The sequence below is a fragment of the Larus michahellis genome, chromosome 2, assembly GCF_964199755.1.
Source record: "Larus michahellis chromosome 2, bLarMic1.1, whole genome shotgun sequence".
In the NCBI taxonomy this organism is placed as follows: domain Eukaryota; kingdom Metazoa; phylum Chordata; class Aves; order Charadriiformes; family Laridae; genus Larus; species Larus michahellis.
In genome coordinates, this window is record NC_133897.1 from 150,130,086 (window position 1) to 150,151,590 (window position 21,505).

General features: G+C 43.2%; 1 protein-coding gene across 2 annotated transcripts; it reads left to right on the top strand.

Moving 5' to 3' along the window:
* Positions 1 to 729: 729 nt before the first annotated feature.
* Positions 730 to 17,865, top strand: TRHR (thyrotropin releasing hormone receptor). 2 transcript variants are annotated; one of them, XM_074573662.1, is made up of 3 exons: positions 730 to 1,524; positions 16,632 to 17,018; positions 17,835 to 17,865. In XM_074573662.1, the coding sequence occupies exons 1-3, from the start codon at positions 730 to 732 to the stop codon at positions 17,838 to 17,840; spliced, it is 1,188 nt and encodes a 395-aa protein (XP_074429763.1). In that variant the 3' UTR covers positions 17,841 to 17,865. The 2 variants fall into 2 exon arrangements, with proteins under 2 accessions (XP_074429763.1, XP_074429761.1); XM_074573660.1 differs by lacking the exon at positions 17,835 to 17,865 and having other exon boundaries at positions 16,632 to 17,039.
* Positions 17,866 to 21,505: the final 3,640 nt, after the last annotated feature.

Here is a 21,505-nt window from a genome sequence, read left to right on the forward strand (position 1 = left end):
AGCTGCAATACGTTTCTCTCTGTCGGCTCTGAAAGGACTCTTAGAGCTCCCTGCAAAGCAGGAGGCAAGTCTAAATTACCACCACTTTCACAAGGACAGGGACATGGGGAAAGTCAGCATTTTAGAAATTGGTGTATTTTTGTTGCCAGTCAATCTCCCCTTTGTTTGCCAGGGTGGATCAATATGATCGATAGGCGAGATAGCCATCTGAAAGGAGAGAGGGAAAGCAGCGCAGAGCAGAGAACCTGTGGGGTTTTACAAATCACTCTCCTTTCACTTCCCGCTGCTGTCTCCACCCTCGGTGCGTTGTGACTCCTCCTGGAAAGCGGCGATGCTGGAGTCTGCCGGGACTGGATCAGCTCATCCCGTGCAATGCTTCAGCCAGCTGGCAGTGCAGGAGGGCTCTGCTTTCCCTGCCGCCGCCGCCTCCTCCTCTGCAGGGGGAGGAATCTCCCATCTCCACATGAGAAAACAGCTTTTTAACCTGTGCGAATGAGCTGGACTCTTAGAGGGATTAACCTGTCCGGTAATTGAATTTACAAAGACTGAAAGTCCGGGTGCTTTCAAGTGAGTGGAGGACAGTTCGGGAATGGGACTGTGACTACACAGAGAACGTGCTGTGGGGCTGCGGCTCACCCACGCTCTGCTCCACTCACCCTTTTGCAGGGGACCATGGACAACATGTGCTGAGACCGAGTGCTGGGCAGAAGCAGCAGTGGGCTGGTGAAGATGGAGAATGGCACAGGGGATGAGCAGAACCAAACTGGGCTGCCACTATCAAGCCAGGAGATCGTTACAGCTGAATACCAAGTGGTTACCATCCTCTTGGTCCTCCTGATCTGCGGACTGGGCATCGTGGGCAACATCATGGTGGTTTTGGTGGTCCTCAGAACCAAACACATGAGAACTCCCACTAACTGCTATCTGGTGAGTCTGGCTGTGGCAGATCTCATGGTGCTTGTGGCTGCAGGACTACCCAATATCACAGAAAGCCTGTATAGATCCTGGGTGTACGGCTACGTGGGGTGTCTCTGCATCACTTATCTCCAGTACCTAGGGATCAATGCTTCTTCTTTTTCCATCACTGCCTTCACTATTGAGAGATACATAGCCATCTGCCACCCAATCAAAGCTCAATTCCTATGCACTTTTTCAAGAGCCAAAAAGATCATTATTTTTGTCTGGGCTTTCACCTCCATGTACTGTATGCTCTGGTTTTTCTTGCTAGACCTTAATACAGTAGTCTACAAGGACACTACTGTTGTGTCCTGTGGCTACAAGGTGTCCAGGAGCTATTACTCTCCTATCTACATGATGGACTTTGGTATATTTTATGTTGTGCCAATGGTATTGGCGACTGTCCTCTATGGCCTGATTGCTAGAATACTGTTCCTGAACCCTATCCCTTCGGACCCAAAAGAAAACTCTAAGACATGGAGGAATGACGTGGCTCACCAAAGCAAGCCTGTGAATTCCAAGATGACTAACAGGAGTTTCAATAGCACTATTGCTTCTCGAAGGCAGGTAGGAGCAGCAGTTTGAAATGGCTTTCTGAAACCTAAAACCGCTTGCTTTAGAGATCACTAGTCTAAATGTGTGGAAGGGGGTGAAATATATTCTCCCTTTTTGCTAAGTAGTCAAGCTGAAATTCTGTGACATACACGTACAAATATGTGGGGTTTTTTTCTTGCATATTCATTATCAACTACTGCAAGAACTGAAAAACAAACACTATTTTGTTTCCTATATGAAAAAGCAATTAGGAGGTGTCAATAAAGAATGAAACAATTAAAAATATAGTTTCCTTATATTACAGCCTGTTAGTAAATCTGCCAAATATACAAAGTGACTCGAGTTATTTTGAGAATTGAAGAGAAGGAAATAGCCTGGGAGTTTAGGAGACGAGCTTTTGTCCCAGCTAAGGCACTGTGTCACTCTGCAAATGCAGTCAAGTTGCTACTTTTCCTGTCTCTCATTCCCCTGCGAAAGGTCTACTTCAGCTTAAGTCTGTATATAAAAATGCTTTGTAAATGCTAAGTATCATCTCTGTTATTGTTTCTTATAAAATATTTTTATGTATTCATGGCTCAAAACTGAGGCATAGATTTGACTAGCTTCTTTTTACATTGTTAAACATGTATGCCGCAACGTGTAATTATACAAGTAGAATACAATTAGCAGATTGATTATGGCTGTTTGCAATAAGCCGTACTGCCCCGTGCGCACACAGCAGGCAGCACAGCGGGGTGCAGCGCTGAGAAGCGCGGGGCGCATGGCTCCGTAGCCAGCTTTCGGGGGCAGGCTCCGCTGGGGTCAGGCAGGTTGATGTGAGCGTTGGGAAGCAATGCTCCGTGTGGAGCGACGTGGCTCGCAGCCCTCGGCAGCCACCGCAAGGCACCCCGGGGGGTGGCTTTGCCAAGTGGGATGCTTCTACTTCCCTGCACTGCACGGTTCCCTCAGGAAGCAAAGCTGAGGTGTGCACTTTTTCAAGCAAGCTGAGTGTCCCCCTTGGGAGATGGGTTGAACTTTTATATTCTTCTTGTTTTATGTAGATTGCTATTGCTTAATGAGAGGGACCCTTTTCCCTTATTTCAGAGATGGCACTGACCTCAAAAGTCAACTGAGCTGCCTGCTAGAGCACCGAGTGCTCCCAGAGCAGTAGAACCATGCCTTGAAATGCACAGCTGAAACATGTGGGCTAGGTTATATTTAATTATGTGTCTCCATTTGTAGTTAATAGTCAGATTAGAAATGTTTAATTTTGTTTTTCTTTGCCCATTAATTAGTAGAAGAAGATAATCTGCTTTTCAAGTTCTCAGTATCACTTTAATATACATGCTTGATTACGTGTGCTTAGCATCACTTGAAAAACAGACAAATCTTTTACATTGAGCATTGCTGAATGTGGATACTGTTTTTTTTATGAAGCCAAAAAGTGAGGATTATAATATGATGTCTTTTATGTCTTGTAAAGACAGCAAGATGTTTTCTAAAAGCCTAAGTAACCTGATGGTTTAAAGTAGCATCATTATGAGTAAAGCTGGCATTTGCCTATAGTACAACATAGGAAGAAAAGCAAGGAGAGTGTGGCATTATTAGTAATATTTTTTATATAATAGTAGCATGCAAAATATAGCCAGTGGTGTAAAAAGGGAAAACACAAGTCCGCATTCAAAGAAATATAAATTCTCAACAGTTAGTAAGACACACAAGTGAAAATTTCCTCCTGCTCTGGCAAAGACATGTATAGCTAACAGTATAGTTTGGCCTCATAGTGAATTCTGTTGTCATGTAGAACTGTCTGTATGCCTTCTTGGGACTGTGCTTGCACTACAGCGATGGAGTTGCATACAATGTCCAGCATTGGACATTGCCACTAGATGTCACTAGAAAAAGTGACTGAAAATGTGGCCTACACTTTCTACTTCTGTGGCATTTCTCATATTTATCCAAGAACATTTCTACAAAATGACATTTGTGCGTGTTCCTGTGGTGGGTTGGCCCCAGCTGGCAGCCAAACACCTACCCAGTCGCTTGCTCATTTTCCCCCACAGCAGGATGGGGGAGAAAATGGTAAGAACAGGAGCAAGAAAACTCATGGGTCAAGGATAGGAAGATAACTTATCAGTTATAGTCATGGGCAACGCATACTCGACTTGGGGAAAATTAACTTCATTTATTTCCATTTTATTGCCCCTTGTTATAGTCACAAGTTACACTCAGTCCCTTTCATGAGGCAACTGGCAGCATGAGGACAGGGAGAGATGCGATCAGGTCGCAGAGGTTTGTTACTCCTTCCTTCTCTTTTCCTCTGTTTCAGCGTATGTATGTCCTCCCCGAGGACCAAGGAGCACCTCCTCCTCTAAATTTGGTGTTCCCCCTGCTATTTCTCACTCTTTTGTTCTCTTCTCCCCTCTCTCTCTTTTTCCAGAATTTTTGCCATTTCTTAAGTATGTTTTCACAGAGATGCCTCCAGCTTGGCTGATGGGCTCAGCTGTGTCCTGTAGAGGATCTGTTGGAGCTGGATGGAACCATCTGTGTCCAGCATGGGGCAGCCCCAGACCTGTTCTCTGAGAGGCCACCTCTGCAACCTCCCCACTGTCAAAACTTGGACATGGAAATTCAGTGCAGTTCCACCAAGTGATTATGAATAATTATTATTATTATAATTCACCTATTATGAGCTCACATTTATATAATATATCAGAATGAAACAGTAAATTAGATAGGTTTCCTCAACTTTCATAAGGGTTTAATTTAGGAATTTCATAGCCATTTTTGAGGAAGAATAATCCAACATGGTGGTATGTGAATTGATTTCCCCACTTGATCTGACCTGGATTGCTTGGCTAATCTGGATTTAGCTTGACTCAGACTGCCAGATCATACCATTTTCTTTAATTTTTGCGGGACTTCCCATTATCTCGTCTATGTTAGGAAGGTTTTCCAACATTAAAAAAGGCCAAAACTTGCTTTTTACCTTGGTAAGAAAGCATTTTCTCCCCTACCTGTTGGTTTTTTAGACCTTTTTTAACCTATATTATTGTGTTAGAATATAGCTATATATGTACTGTTGACTTTTGTGTTTCTACATCTGCTTCCAAGGCTTAGTCTTCTATATACAGTCAATATCTTCTATATACAGTCAATACTTTCTATTGTGAGTCATACAGTTATGCAATTTCAATTTTTTTCTTCAAAAATGCCAATGCATCACTTTTAGGTTTCTGGTATCAGAATTAGCCCAGAATTAGAAGCTGACGGACTAAAAATACATAGATCGACTTGGAAACCATCCTGGATACAACACCTAGGATGCTTCCTCACATCTGGCACCAACAGAAAGGGCAAAGCAAGGGAGGAACAACCCTGATATGACATCTAGAATAGCTTTATACTCAGGGAGGAGGCAAATATAGAATAAAATAACCATTTCCTTACAACTGTGGAGGACAGATACCTAAACTGAGGCAAGGGTGAGGGGGAGCTCGCAAGCGCAGCAGTGAGATAAACAGGGGAAGGGAGGTGGCTACAGCTGAAGGAGAATTAATGAACCATGTTCAGTTTTATCAGAACAGATATTTTCAGTCTCTGATGTAAACAGACATAACGCCAGCACTGAAGGGGAAAAAAGTGGTCAGGTGATCAGAGGACTATTTTGTTTTAAAAACAGAATGGCAATTTAGAGCATTCTATGATTTACAAAGAAGGCCCACAACATATTTTAGAATGGTGAGTCAAGCCTATTTTAACGTATTTTTCATGTGAGATGCCTAGGGCTAAGCTCAGAGTGAAGCTATAGTACATCTCCAATGAATGAAAATTAGCTTTTCCAGGTAGAAAGTGGTCCTCTGCTTACTCATGCCATTCCCTGCCTTCACCCTCCCACTCACACAATTTAAAAGTCACAGAACTATGTTATTTCTAGGAAATACTTATTTAATTCCGATGTTTGGAAAGCTACTGGGAACAAAATCTGTTTACTGAAGGATCAATACCCCCATGCCAACAACCACCAATGGACAAAGCCTTCAAAGTACTCTTCAGTGCCCCCTGACGTTTTCGTTCAAAGACAAAACAAGACAAAACTCAACAGGGAAGATAAGGAAAAAAAAAAAACCAAACAGGTATAAAAAACGGTCCTTTTTTTTTAAATGTCAGAAGAGAGGGAAAGGAACAAAATAAGCTTTCTTTTCTCATAAAGTATCTTTATTTCCAACACATATTTGTTTCACTGGACAATAGCTGTTACTGCTGATATTGGACAACTACTGAAATTATGAGCTACTTGTTTTCACTGCAAAGTAAAGTTCTGCCAAGCAAAGGAGCACCAATATGTGCCCATAGGATGTGTCAAACTCCATTCTTACATCCACTTCTGAACAGCTAAATCAGTCCCACTCGTGCAACATTGATTTTGTTTTACAGAAATGTACTGGATAGTGGGGTGCGATAGATGTATTTTAAAGGTTTTCAAAAAGAAAACTAGATTGATTTGACATCCAGGTACTCCTTTGTACATGGGAGTATGTTTCCAATTCACTTTGTACTTTCCATCAGGCTCACGGTGTCCCAGAAGGAACAGAAACTCGTACATTCTGCCTCTTCTTTGTCAGAAGCTAAATCCAGCTGATCCACTCTTTATGGAAAGCAGTAAGAGCCATTTATTGCCTTTGCAGAGTTTTTGATCAGCCACTACGAGTCAGTAGGCAACACCTGGCTTTCTCCTGAGGGAAGATCTCTGCCAAAAGAAAGCGAGAGACTGATATGCTTTATTTCCAAAGGAATCAGTTTGTGCTCAAGGCTGTGTGGTGTTAGGCCCTGAGGAATCAACTAGTGTGACATTTGTTTTTGGTATTGAAATGTGTAGGTAAACCTTCAAGCCTGAGTTTAGTTTGTGACTAAAGAAAAATCTAAAACACCTATTAGGTCTGATGGAGCTGGAGTTAACTGTGTCAAATGGACTTTTGGCTATGCTTTGCAAAGAAAATAACCTTATAATCATAGAATATAGAATCGTCTAGGCTGGCAGGGACCTTCAAGATCATCAAGTCCAACCATTAACTTAACACTGCCAAAAAGTGTTAAAACACTTAAAAACTTAAAACACTTAACAAAAACCAAAAAACAGTTAAAACACTGCCAAAAAACACTACCATTAAACCATATCCCTCAGCACCATGTCTTTTAAATACCTCCAGGGATGCTGCCTCAACCACATCCCTGGGCAGCCTGATCCAGTGCTTGATAACGCTTTCAGTGAAGAAATTTTTTCTAATACCCAATCTAAACCTCCCCTGGTGCAAATTGAGGCCGTTTCCTGGGAGAAGAGACCGACCGCCACCTGTCTACACCCTCCTTTCAGGTAGTTGTAGAGAGCGATAAGGTCTCCCCTCAGTCTCCTTTTCTCCAGACTAAACAAGCCCAGCTCCCTCAGCCGTTCCTTATAAGACTTGTTCTCCAGACCCCTCACCAGCTTTGTTGCCCTTCTCTGGACCCACTCCAGCACCTCAATGTCTTTCTTGTAGTGAGGGGCCCAAAACTACCAATAGGGGTCTCAGTGATAAACAACGATACAGTATTTTTTGCAAAAGATTAAGAGAAAATGAAACGGTGACTAAGAGTAAGGTGAAACCTCTGTGACCATGGTGAAACTATAGAGCATTTCTGCTGATTGATTTGCATAATTTGAACCTGAGAAAATAGAATTAAATGTTCTGAGTACCTCAACTTTCTCCTCATCCATTGTTACCAGTTTGCCAGTCTTGCTCATTGGGAGGGCATGCTTTCTTTGATCTGCCTTTTCTAGCTGACATACCTGTAGAAGCCCTTATTATTATTCTTTGCATCCTTTTCTGTGTTCAGCTCCAGCTGTGCCTTGGCCTTCCTGACCCAATCCCTACACAACTGTGCAGTGTTCCTATACTCTTATCAGGATCCTGTCCCTGCTTCCATTGCCTGTGCATTTCCTTCTTACCCTTTAGTTTGACCAGCAGTTCTTGACGCAGCCGTTCTGGTCTTTTTTTTCCTTTCCTGATTTCTTACACCTAGGGATCAAGAGCTCTTGCACTCTCTGGAAAGCATCCTTAAACATCTGCCAGCTCTATTCTGTTCCCTTGTTGCTGAGGACAGGCACACATTTCCTCAAGTTAAACAGGAGGGAAGCTGAGAAAACAAAGTTTTCCAGTGACCGTCAGTTGAATCCAGGTCACAGTGGATGAAATTTCAAAGTTTAACAAAGGAAAGACCAATATGATTAGGAGATGATATCATGACAAAGAATATCTCTTAAGGCCAGACAGTGCAAAGTCTATTTACTTGATTTGGAGACAAAGAAGGAACTTCAATGCAAATTCAATGTTAAGATTTATTTAACAACTATATGATCATTTGGACAGATGTTCACAGGTCCCGAGGAAGTGAAGTTGATTTCTACTCACTCACCAGAAAATACAGACTATGAATTTGGAGTGGAGCTGTCTAATTAAACACATAATATGAATGCGTAAGGTATCCTAGACCTCATGAAACACTGGGGAACTGCATTTGTTGTCATGGAACTAGAGTGAAAGCTGCATGTAGTGGCAAGAAAGACTGAACATGATCCAAAGCATCATGACCCAACAAGGGACTTTGTCTCAGATCCCTCAGGACCTTAGATTAAAGAAATGTCCCTCCAATACTTTGTTATAATTTCAGAGAATCACTGATGCTGTCAGGTGTCTCTGGAGATCATCCAGACCAAACTCAGTGGTAGTGCTTTCAGTGGTGCTGTGGTAGACTGAAGACATCTGACTTGTTAGCTTACTGGGTAGCTGTTCTTCTGCCACTTTGTTTTAGTTTCTTCATTGCAGTTGCAAAGGCAGGCGCAACAGATGATAGGTCTCTTATTTTTCAGGTATGTGTATGAATGCATTAGCCTACCAATTTGTGTTTTTGTTGTTACAAAATGGTCTGTTATTGGTGCTTGCAAACCATCCATATTGTTAGTTTCCAGAAAACACATTCACTGACTGTACCCTAATCAAAATTAATAGCAATTGAGCAAACATTAACTGCAATTGCAGACATTTATAGGGCATAAACAGTAACGCGTGTGCATAAATTCAAACCAGAAAAAATACAAGTGCCATTACTACCACATTGTCTACTTTGACTTCAGCAAGGCTTTTGACACGGTCTCCCACAGCATCCTCATAGGGAAGCTTAGGAAGTGTGGGTTCAATGAATGGACAGTGGGGTGGATAGATAACTGGTTGAAAGACAGAGCTCAAAGGGTCGTGATAAGTGGCACAGAGTCTAGTTGGAGGTCAGTGGCAAGTGATGTTCCCCAGGGGTCAGTACTGGGTCCTGTTCAATATATTCATCAATGACCTGGATGAGGGGATAGAGTGCACCCTCAGCAAGTTTGCTGATGACACAAAGCTGGGGGGGGTGACTGACACACCAGAAGGCTGTGCTGCCATACAGAGAGAGCTGGACAGGCTGGAGAGTTGGGTGGAGAGAAACCTTATGAAATTCAATAAGGGCAAGTGTAGGGTGCTGCACCTGGGGAGGAATAAACCCGTGCACCAGTACAGGTTGGGGGCTGACCTGCTGAAGAGAAGTTCAGTGGAAAGAGACCCAGGAGTCCTGGTGGACTGGATGAGGATGACCATGAGCCAGCAATGTGCCCTTGTGGCCAAGAAGGCCAATGGCATCCTGGGGTGCATCGAGAAGAGTGTGGCCAGCAGGTCGAGGGATGTCATCCTCCCCCTCTACTCTGCCTTGGTGTGAGGCCGCCTCTGGAGTACTGTGTCCAGTTCTGGGCTCCCCAGTTCAAGAAGGACAGGGAACTGCTGGAGAGGGTACAGCAAAGGGCTATGAAGATGATTAGGGGACTGGAACACCTCTCTTATGAGGAAAGGATGAGGGACTTGCGTCTTTTTAGTCTGGAAAAAAGACGACTGAGGGGGCATCTTATCAATGCTTATAAATACTTAAAGGGTGGATGTCAGAAGGATGGGGCCAGGCTCTTTTCAGTGGTGCCCAGTGACAGGACAAGAGGTAACAGGCACAAACTTGAGCATAGGAAGTTCCATCTCAACATGAGGAGGAACTTCTTTCCTTTGAGGGTGGCAGAGCACTGGAACAGGCTGCCCAGAGAGGTGGTGGAGTCTCCGCCTGGACGCATTCCTGTGCAACCCGCTCTAGGTGACCCTGCTCTGGCAGGGGGGTTGGACTAGATGATCTCCAGAGGTCCCTTCCAACCCCTGTCATTCTGTGATTCTGTGATACCTAAGGTTTGACCAGATTGTCCATTACCAAAAACAGCAAACAAATCAAGTTCACTATAATCAGCTCATTGCCTCTATCAACAGTAGTTCATATTCAACTTATATTCACACATTTCAGCTTCAGCTTTACAAATGCCTGAAATTCAAGCTAATAATTCTTTAGTCTTTACTCATAGTCTTCCTTTGTGCATCTTTACAGCAAAAACTACCATAAGTATCAAGATAAATCTCAACACTCCTTTTTCTTGGATTTTTTATATAAAGAACCACCACAATTTCACTTAACTTCGAAACTGTCTTTCCTTGCAGAAATAAAAGAAATAATGGCTCCTATTTGAACTTTGGATGGTTTAGACACTTTTATTTTACAGTTGATGCTTAGGGTAATGAATTCAGAGCAGATGTGCACCTGTGATGGTAAAAGTTGAAGGCTGATCACAGTTTCCCCTCTTCTCCATTTTAGGCATATTATACCCCAGTCTTTTATTAAAAAGATAAGAGGAATAGAAAGTTTTCATATCATGAGTAGAGAATGTTATTCAAAGTACGTCAGGGCAGATTTCACAATAAAACAATGGAACAATGATTCACTAATAAGTAACACCAACCAACATTAAATGTTTCTTTACAACATACAGTACAAGGGATAAAAGGTATTTCTGCCTTTTTTTTCCTGTAAGTGCTTAATTTTGCTTACAGTGTTTGCTTTTTTTTTTCCCCTAGTATCTCTCAGCACTTCTAAAATGTTCATATTTTTTCTTCTGATTATTTGAATCATTTTGTAGCAACAAAATGTCTTGAAGACTCAGGCATTGCAGGAATGAAGAAGAGAGTAAGAGAACTTAAAACTGAAGGACAGAAAAGGCATTTGCCTACCACACAGGAAAACTTTGAAAATGTAGGGAAAATTAAATCCTTTTTTTCTAAGAGTACCTGTACTGTGAGCTACCTTGGTAAGCAGCTCATGACCTTTTAAAAGAGAGCAAGAGGACAGGGGAAGCAGACGGGAAGACAAGGAAGCAGCCTGGTTCCCTTTTATAGCAGCTAAGAGCACATACATTGCTTGTCTATCATCTGATGTGCTCATGGAAACACAACCTGAGCTGTGGGCTTCCTTTTCTCTTTCTCTGATGCTCCTCATTTGTCCAGTCCTCCAGAGGAGATCCTGGCTCTGGATGTGTTGATCTCATCCACACTTCCATTTTATCTTATCTAGCTCAGTCAACAGATTTTTTTTCTTGTCCATCCAAAATATGAATATTGAATTACATATTTTGAGGTAGATTTCATTCTTTCCCCAAAGGAATTCCTAGTTTCCTCAGGTATCAAGGGGACTGTGAAAAATAAATACAGCCTTAGGTAGCAAATGTATTTCTTTCTACTTGGGATGGGATCCAACTCACTTAACATTATGCATACCTCACATAGTTGCTTAGTGCAGTCAAATTGTCTGAGATCCACCCATGGCCAATTAAAAAAGGTAGGTTACCCTTTAGAGAAAGTCGTCTCTTAGACATTGATGCAGTAGATGATGATGTGCCCTCTAGAGAAACCTCTCTCTTCTCTCACAGCAGAGCAAGCACAAATTCCAGCTTGCAATGAAAGATAAGCTTTGTATGGCTTACCTGAAATCCATAATCACATTGCTTGGTATCACTTGCACTGTTATTACATCAAGACCTTAATCCTTTTATTTATTTAATCATCCTCCTCATTTTACAACTTTTTTTGGATTACAAAATCACGGACTGGCATGTGTGGCCAGCAGGTCGAGGGAGGTGATTCTGCCACTGTACTCCACTCTGGTGAGACCCCACCTGGAGTACTGCGTCCAGCTCTGGAGTCCTCAGCACAAGGACGTGGACCTGTTGGAACAGATCCAGAGGAGGGACACGAAGATGATCAGAAGAAGGCTGGAGCACCTATGCTATGAGGACAGGTTGAGAGAGTTGGGGTTATTCAGCCTGGAGAAGAGGAGGCTCCGAGGAGACCTTATAGCAGCCTTCCAGTACCTGAAGGGGGCCTACAGGAAGGATGGGGAGGGACTCTTGATCAGGGATTGTAATGACAGGACGCGGTGTAATGGTTTCGAGCTGAAAGAGGGTAGATTTAGATTAGATATCAGGAAGTTCTTTACTGTGAGGGTGGTGTGGCACTGGAACAGGTTGCCCAGGGAAGTTGTCGATGTCCCGTCCCTGGAAGTGTTCAAGGCCAGGCTGTACGTGGCTTTGAGCAGCCTGGTCTAGTGGGAGGTGTCCCTGCCCATGGCAGGGGGGTTGGAACTAGATGATCTTTAAGGTCCCTTCCAAACTGAACCACTCTATGAGTCTATGTTCCACCATCTCTGTGCACTGCAATGAACACCACCAAACACAAGACAAAAAGATACTCTTACATGCCTCTAAAACACCCGAGTGACTCTGTGGCACAGTAACTTAGTAAGTATGACTATTACTTTTGCCTATCAGTGTAAGAAAGATTAGTATTCAAAGGAGAAGGAAGCAACTACCAAACTGTTAGTACCGTGGTAATGAAAATGTCTCATAAATGCACTTTCTTAGAATGACAAGGTTTTGGAGCAGGAACGAAAGAAGAATACCAATTCAGAATTAAAATATTGGGAATCTGTTTAGTAGAAAACATTTTAAATATTTTTCAGAACATTCTTAGAAGCCAAAAGATAGCGTTGAAGAGTGGTTTTGTGCAGCCAGTAACACATTCAATCTCAAGCACTTTGCTATCATTCAAAGTACACTTGAAATTTGGCCAAAAGCCAAAGCCTTTTAATCATGTTTTCAATGTCCGTAACTAAGAATAATTTGTACTCTGAGCATAGGATACGCAGTGCACATCTACAAGAAAAGAGCAATCAGTGTATGTTCGCCTTCACTTGAGTAATGAATGAGGACACTAGTGCTTCTGCTTTCAGGGAACTTCGGTGTACCGTTAGAGACAACAGGTAATAAGCAGGTTCTTAAAACAGTTTGTCCCCTTAGCACTCCACTAAGGTCAAATAATTAGCGCACACACACACTCGTCCTGCAAATGATACTTACTTATGTTTCATATGAGATGATTTGAAAATGGGTATGGCAGTTTGCTTAAGGGAAGTGGAACAAACTTTCCTCTGAGCTACTTCTGTGCGGCCCCATCAGTCCCAGTGAAGACTTTTTGTGTGGACAAGAAAGCAGCTTTGGCCTAAATCATGCATTTAGAAGCTGGGTTCATCTGTAAAGGCAAATTCAGGTGTGAAAAAAGTCCAGGGCATGCTTGCAGCACCTTTGGATCAGAAGCCCTGAGGGGTGCCTCAGCCTTCAGGGGGGTGACAAGCCCCCCAGCCATGCTGGGGAAAAAGTGAGCAGTGCCAGAGCACCTTCTAGGAGCTGCTGTCATCTGCACAAAGGTCGTGCTCTGAGGTAGATGGTCATGAAAAGCCTCCAGAGCCAGCTTAGAGAGGATTTACCAATAAGCAAACAAGTATCTGAACTTAGGGCTTTGCAGTAGGTCTCAGAAACATGACCACTACTGGTCAGATGGATCAGGCCACTGAACTTCTACCTGGCAATATAGAGCTTGTGCCAGATTTGTGATTTTTGGAGTCTTTGGAAGGACATACACTGCAGCCAGTCTAAAATGATGGTGAATTCTCCTCATTGGCCTGCACTGACTGAATCACCAAGAGGTGCCATCCGTGGCCACAAGGTTCTGCCTCTTCACTTGCACTGACTGTAGACCCTGTGGCAGGGTATGGGTACAGGGGTCAGATCTTTACCCTGAGCAAACCAAAAGCCAGCTTTACATAGAAGTGCTTGGGTTTTAGTTGAACCAGCAGTCTGACCTGACCTGCATCCTGTGTGGGGCCAGCACGAGGAGGGAGGTGAAAAGAGGATTGCTTTTTTAGCTGCAGTCATACGTTACTTCGGCTTCAGTGTATGTTCATGCCAGGAAACCCTGGAGTCTGAGCACTGCAAGACAATGTCTTACCTGGCATAGAGCCTGAGAGTGCGGAGCTAACCTTTTGGCATTTTTAAACACATTCAGACCTGCAGACTGAATTGATTTCAGCTCAGGGCACTTTATGCTGTGACCATGATATTTTTTATCTAGTACTAACAGCCAGTTCTAATATATTGTGAAATCACAGCCTCAGTAAGCTGAACATGGCAGCAGTACAAGCTTCTGGTGTTAGATAGAGGGAAAATGCACATCAAGCTGCCAGTATACATAAATTCAGCTAACAGTTTGCACACTGCATACATATATGTCTTTGAGGCATATAGGACCCAGTCACTTCAAGACTAACAGCATTTTCTTCATTGCTGTAAAGTACTAATTGTGTGACTCTCAGATATCCCCTTCTTGACAGTAAGATCAATTTATTTCTACTTCAGCCCAGGATCCAAACTGACAGCTGCGCCATTGTAAGTGATTCTCTGAGCAATTGTTCATTAAAGACATGCTCAGAAGAAATGTAAATTGCCAATGATCAGTAGGTATGATAACAGAGTCCCCTGCTGAGCTTCTGGTAGCAAAGTACTCTGATGCCTGTGTAGACTATTACCCACTTGCCCTCTGAATGCCTGAGCTGACACATCTGTTAGTTGGGCTCAGTCCCGTTCTTAATTGAAGCTACATAAATGGTTACTTTCTTCCTTTAAATGTGTATTATTTTCCATGATGAATGATTATTCTGGGTTGAGTGGATTTGCTCCTTTTGGAGGTGCAGGCTGGAGCTGAGTGGGAGGGAGGTGAGGCAGGAGGTGAGGCAGGAGGTGAGGAGCTCCGAGTCTTCCTCAGCCAGAGCCGGCCAGCACTGGGTCACCTCGCTCTTTGCAGCCACGTTCACAGGACAGGTCCTTTTAGAAGTGGTTCGAAGATAAGAAAAAATCATCCTTTTAGCTACCTGAGACATTCACATTCGCATTTTGCTCTATGGTGATGATGGTTTGTGCAAGGCAAACAAGAAAAGCAGTCTAGGAGTCATGAGGAAATGTATCAGTCAAACAACAAAAAAGGAGATAATATTTCACCGTCTCATTTTTTACTTCTACTGAACACAGCTGTAGGGAAATCAAAAGTAGGAGTGAAGGGAGAATTATAGGATCAAATTGTAGCCTTTGCATATGTACATTTAAAGAACACGATAGATATAGATATATCAATATGTAATTTTGCTCTTCATCCCATTCTTTATCATAATATCTATAACAAACCCAACAAATTTGGTTATATGTTTATGTGCGTTTCTAGATAGCTAGAAGAAAATGCATCCCATGAGAATGCAGGCTTTCTATACAATGAACTATCTGCTTAGAAGATGAGGGAATTATATACTCCTATAACTCCCAACAAAAAAACACACCTAAAACTGACACGTATACATGAGTGATTTTAGTGGCGATATCTCACTTCAGTTGAAGTGCATCTCTTATTGATCCACATCTACCCTTTCTGCAAGCAATGAAAATATAGCCTGTGCAGCCAGAATGTGCCCTGTGATTACAGGTGTTGCTGTTTTATTGAAGTATAACTTCAGGCACCCATAAAGAAGGAATAAAGTATAATGTGACTGAAGCAAAGGTAAAAAGAAGTTCTTTAAACTCTCAATAGGCAACAACAGTTTTATGTCAAAAAGAAAGGCAAATAGTAGAAAACCCCATAGTCAAAAGAAGCAGTTGTAGCTCACCAAAATCAGTGCCAATGCTTTCCAGTTCCTGGACACACAGTTAACGAGGTCATCTTCTAACTTACATGTGGCCATCCCACCCTGATATCCCACTGTCACATCTCACCATACATTCTACCTTGTTTATTAACACCTTTCAAACTTACTTCCTACTTTTTAACAGACTAGGGAATACCATATATACTAGAATTAAATTATTTACAGGAGAAAGACTCTTTTTACAGTTCTTTTTTCTAATTATTTAATTATTTCTTGTTCACTTAATTTCAGCTGTCCTGGGTAACCCCAAAGGTTATGTTTTTCTTTGTTTGAAACAAATTTATGCAATAGATGAAACTTTTTATAATAACCAAGTTTTATCAATAATCCCTTTTTTCCTGGCTGTGTAAACTTGAACTGACATTTCATAGTAAACATCAAAAAATGAAGATCTAATTAAATATTGAGGATTTGAGGAATGGGAATAAATCTAATCTTTTTTCTTTTTTTTTTTTTTTTGCATTTCTTTTGGCTTTGGAAACTCTTTTAGGGTGGCTGTTAAAGCAGATAATCTAAATAGGCTTTAGGTTCAATTACTCTACAGACTGTACTAATCTAAAGGAGGAGGTCTAATGTGATTGGAAAAAAATAGCATTAGACCCCTTTTTTTTTCACACAGAAACACAGAATGGTTCGGGTTGGAAGGGACCTTAAAGATCATCTAGTTCCAGCCCCCCTGCCATGGGCAGGGACACCTCCCACTAGATCAGGTTATTCAAAGCCCCATCCAGCCTGGCCTTGGACACCTTCAGGGATGGGGCATCCACAGCTTCCCTGGGCAACCTGTTCCACTGCCTCACCACCCTCACAGTAAAGAATTTTTTCCATTTGTATCAACACTGCTTTCCAGCTTGAGAAGCTGCAAATCCTCAGGTCTATAACAATTAGCTTACGGGGTTGTCATCTGGAAAGATTCATTTAATAAAAACTAGGAGGAATTTGGAGCCAGGTGGGTTTTTTTTGTTCTTACTGTAGAAAACCTTTCTGAGTCAAATATTGATCAAAAATTCCCAGCTGAAGAGACTGTCAGTAGTTTTGCTTTGACCCTAGAGTTTCAAGAATGCATCTATTCCTTCCAAGATGAGTACTAACCTTCTGCCTCTCTTCTGTCTGCCTCTCTGTTCCCCCAGGTTACCAAGATGTTGGCTGTGGTGGTGGTTCTATTTGCATTTCTATGGATGCCCTACCGCACGCTGGTGGTGGTCAATTCCTTCCTCTCCAGCCCCTTCCAAGAAAACTGGTTCCTGCTATTTTGCAGGATCTGTATTTATTTAAATAGTGCCATCAATCCTGTAATTTACAATCTCATGTCCCAGAAGTTCAGAGCAGCCTTCAGGAAACTCTGCAACTGCCAGCAGAAACAGGACAAGAAACCGGCCAACTACAGTGTGGCCTTAAATTATAATGTCATCAAAGAGTCTGATCACTTCAGCACTGAACTAGAAGATATAACTGTCACCAATACCTATCTGTCCTCTGCAAAATTGTCCCTTGGTGATACGTGTTTGTCATCTGAGGTAACAGTTAATACATTTTAATGTTTGGTGTATAGTCCTCATGAACCAGAGCATGTTCATGTGCACGGGGCTGTGCTGGGATAGCTTTCAGCTGGGGCAGCACAGCAGAGGACCAGGGAAGGCTGGTGGTGACAGACAATGCTCCACCAAACAGGGCATGGCAGGGAGGGAGAACTGCCCAGAAAGTGATGCTCTCCAAGTGCCTTGTGCCCAGCATGTGACTGGGAGGATCTGGGGTAGAGGGAAGGATGAGTAGAAACACAGGTTAAGCCTTACTCTCCGAGCAGCAGAGGGCAATGGTGGAGCACCAGAGAGTGGTGCTCGGACATTGTGCCTCTTGTACATGCCTGGCAGGAGGGTGGGCATCGGTGGCTGAGCTCAGAGATTCCTCCTGGGCATGCTCTGGCTCCCTGTAGGAGGGCAATGGGGTGTTTTCTTGTGTCCCAGCCCCTGTTTGGGGTTAACTAGCCCAGTGCCACCCTGCAGCTGGTGCTAAGAGAAGACATGGATCTCCCCCACAACAGCACTCTGGTCCTGACAGTGATGAAGGCCACATCCACTTCCACACTACCTGCACCATCCCCGTGTGTAGCACATCTCTGTAACCCAGCTGTCTTCTATATGATGATGCATGTTACTGCTTTCATGATGCTTTTTTACACCGTGCTACTTAAATGCTGTTTATGAGCCTGTATGCCTCAGACCTTACAATACAGATGGTCCACAGAGAGACTTAGTTTTTCATTTCCTTTTGCAGATGATATGAAAATGAAAAATATTTCTTTCTCAGTTTGCTGTTTCTCTTCTCACTTTCAGGCCTGAGGCCCACCTTATTCCAGGTATGCAGTCATATAAAACCTTTGGATGCTTTGTTCCCACCAACCTGTATGAAATGTAAAAGCATTTCTGCTCACAGAATTGCAGGAGTTACCATATATCTCTACACACCTGTCTGTGTCCTACAAGAAAAAGGAACCTCCTGGGGAGTGAAAAAAATATATACTACTAACTGAATGAAACACTTAACATAACTTTTAGCAGGTGAGTTGACTTCAGAGGAATGCCCAAATCCTTCACCTCGAGTATTGGCCAACAGCAGCCTGAGCACTCAAGAAGAGCGAGGCTGCCCAGGACTTCTCCAGGGATGCGGAGCGGGGGAATGGATGATGCTCACGGTGAAGGTGAGAGGCGAGGAGAGGAGCTGCCCTCCCACGGCCACTGGGCCGTGTAACCGCAGCCTGTCCAACAGCAGCCGTAACCACTGCCAATCACAGTAACTACCAACCATCGACTCCCTCATCCCACAGCAGTGCAAATCCAACTGCAGGCATCATAACGTGCTTCAATAAGCAGATATCTGACGGCAAAGAGCACGAAATCTTTTTTTTTTCATGGTTTTTGTGTTGGTTTTTTTTACCTTGAACTGCATGAAATAGGAGGACCATTCAATGAATTCGCAGCAGGGAATAAACAAATTAAAAAGTCAGTAGGAAGCTGTAAAAAAAACCTCTTTTTTTCAGCAAGCTAGTTTATAGATGTATCACTTTAAATTTAAAGTCTCAGCTAATAGTGAATCTTGTCTGAACTTGACATGTATTGAAGAGTGTTGGACAGGCTTTTACTAGTTAATATTTATGTTGGTTCAATAGTAATTCTGTCTCAGACCGCTACAGGGGGTTTATAGCTTCGATATATGGACGTCTATAGGGAATATAGGGAAGTGTTCAATATAGGAAGTCTAGGGAAAAGAGGAAAATTCAGGGAAAAATGTCACTTTTCTCATTTTTTGTCTCAAAGGTTATCCATTAGAATACTTCAGGACATAAAAAAATGATTTGAAAGATTGATTTGCTGTATATTTGTCTGGAAAGAGAAAATACAGTGAAAAAGCATTGCCAACTTTTCTTAATTTTTGTAGCTCGTTGTAATGTTCCCTTTACGTGATGACCTTGAGCACTGGTTTAGATCATCTGGAGCCGGAAACAAAAACTGACGTTATAGAAGACCAGTTTCTAGGCTGTACTTGCCCTGCTTGTTCCAGCTGCAGCTGAGGTTACCAAGATCCACGGCTCACCCTTGTTCCCTGCGAGAAGTCACCGTGGTGGCTCATTTGCCAGCATGGCCACTTGCCTGCCCTTCCCTCACAGGCTGCTGACAAGCGGTCTGGGGCCACATCTCCCTCGTCCCCAGCTGCGGTCTGAATTCAGCGAATAACTTCTGCTTTGCTCTAGACCAGCTAGAATTATGTTTTCCGACTCCTGTGCAGCAGTAACAGAAATCCGTGAAGACGCCTGAGTATTCTGTTTTGTTATGAACATTTGGCACAGCTTTTGTACGTGACATTTAAAAAGCTATAAAAAGTAATTGTTCTTGTAAAAATCCTGTCCGGTGTGGGATAAGAGAGGTAGCCTCACTAGCACTGTAAGGCATCCCTATCCAGTTTCTCTTTGAATATACAGCCGCTTCCCCAGTTCAAACCACTTTCACTTACATTCAGCCATATTTGCAAATTTTAAGTGAACTAAAAATAACCCGATAGCTCACAGATTTAAACTTCAGTGCAAATTCATATCTGCCGCATCCAAAAGCCTCCATTTGACATTTTTTGGACATCAAGGAGGAACGGATCAGTCTGTATCCTGCTCTGTCTCTGTCCTTGCTTTAAGGTCCGTTTTAACTCTGCAGAGGTTTCTACCCTGGCAGAGCGATGGCAGGGTGTGGAGGGAAGCAGCACCAGGAGGGTTTAAACCAGCGGTACAGACATGACAAACTTACTCCGGAAAGAACTTTCTGTCTTTTACTTCCACCAGCACCAGCCTTTTCATTTCGTCAAGCAGAGGGAGTGAGACCGTGGGGGTATCCTGCCTCTTGAGACTTTTCCCTCAGATTATGGGGAGTCAGTGTTAAAAACAGGCAGCACACGGCACCAAGGGCAGGCTGTTCGCTGGAGCCTCTCCTCTGAGGCACAGGAGCTGGCAGGGCTTGGGCTGGAGCTGGCAGCTGGACCCAGGATAGCTGTGTTGCAAGGTTTTCTCAGTCCTCTGCCCTGGAACGCACACAAGCAGAAGGGGGATGTCTGGACTATTTGCTGCATTTAAAATAATAAGAAAAAAAATTTATAATGACAGAGTAAGTCACTTGGCAGCCAAGCAGAATTACAGAATCACAGAATGGTAGGGCTGGAAGGGACCTCTGGAGATCATCTAGTCCAACCCCCTGCCAGAGCAGGATCACCCAGAGCAGGTGGCACAGGAACGCGTCCAGGCGGGTTTTGAATATCTCCAGAGACGGAGACTCCACCACCTCTCTGGGCAGCTTGTTCCAGTGCTCTGCCACCCTCAAAGTAAAGAAGTTCCTCCTTATGGTTAGGTGGAACTTCCCATGTTCAAGTTTGTGCCCATTGCCTCTTGTCCTGACACTGGGCACCACTGAAAAGAGCCTGGCCCCATCCTCCTGACACCCACCCTTTAAGTATTTATAAGCATTGATAAGATCCCCCCTCAGTTTTCTTTTTTCCAGACCGAAAAGACCCAAATCCCTCAGCCTTTCTTCATAAGAGAGATGTTCCAGTCCCTTAATCATCTTGATAGCAGGCAAAGTTGACCAAGCTTCACCTATCAAAAGAGAAGAATACAATACCAATGCTATTCTAGAGGGAGTACCTAGCAGTCATATCTCACAAATACAACGCTATAGCAGTGACATACACCTTGAACAAACCTTTCTTTTGAAGAGCGTGATGTGGAATTTCAGTTCTGTGGCATTTTACTGCTTGTGCTTGCTTAAAGCTACAGTTTGCCACCATAAGGAGAAGTCAAGGAGAGGTACCGCAACCTGTATAATGTTTCCTCCAAAGCAACAGTCATGGTAAAATGAAATTACTTGGGAAATCTTACACAGGCATTTATATTTACTTAGTCAAGAGACATATTCAAAGCAACAGCAAGTTCCTCTATCTGACTGAGCAAAGCCTTCGTGTGCAGTCAGCCAGCACGGCTCGCAGCTGATCAAAGCTGATTCCCAGCTTGATACTGGTGGGAGAGGGTGTGGAGGTGGCTGCCGGTGGAGCCGACACTGGGAAATCCTTTCCCGCTTCAAATGCTGTTATCAGCTAGGCATCTATCCAGTGCTTTCAGACCAGGCCCTACCTCCCAGAGTTTCTAAACAGGTGCCAGAACTAGGTCCTTTTCTTACTTAAAAAGCGAGCAGACCCCCAGGACGAGCAGCAGGCAAAGAGAGTGCGCCGCGGAAACCTGGTTACACTGTTGGGAGCACAGATGGCTGGGCTAAGGACCGAGCTAACTATTCGTGTCCTAACAGTAACACAAACTTACACTTTTATCTTGACCCTTTCCAGAGTACAGACTGAACTACAACTCTTACAGGCAGACAATATCAGAAGTAAATGCTCTCCTTTATTTGCCTTTTTGCTCAGAAAGTAACTTTCTGCTTTCTCAGCCTCTGTGTCCATAGTTCTTTTTTTTTCA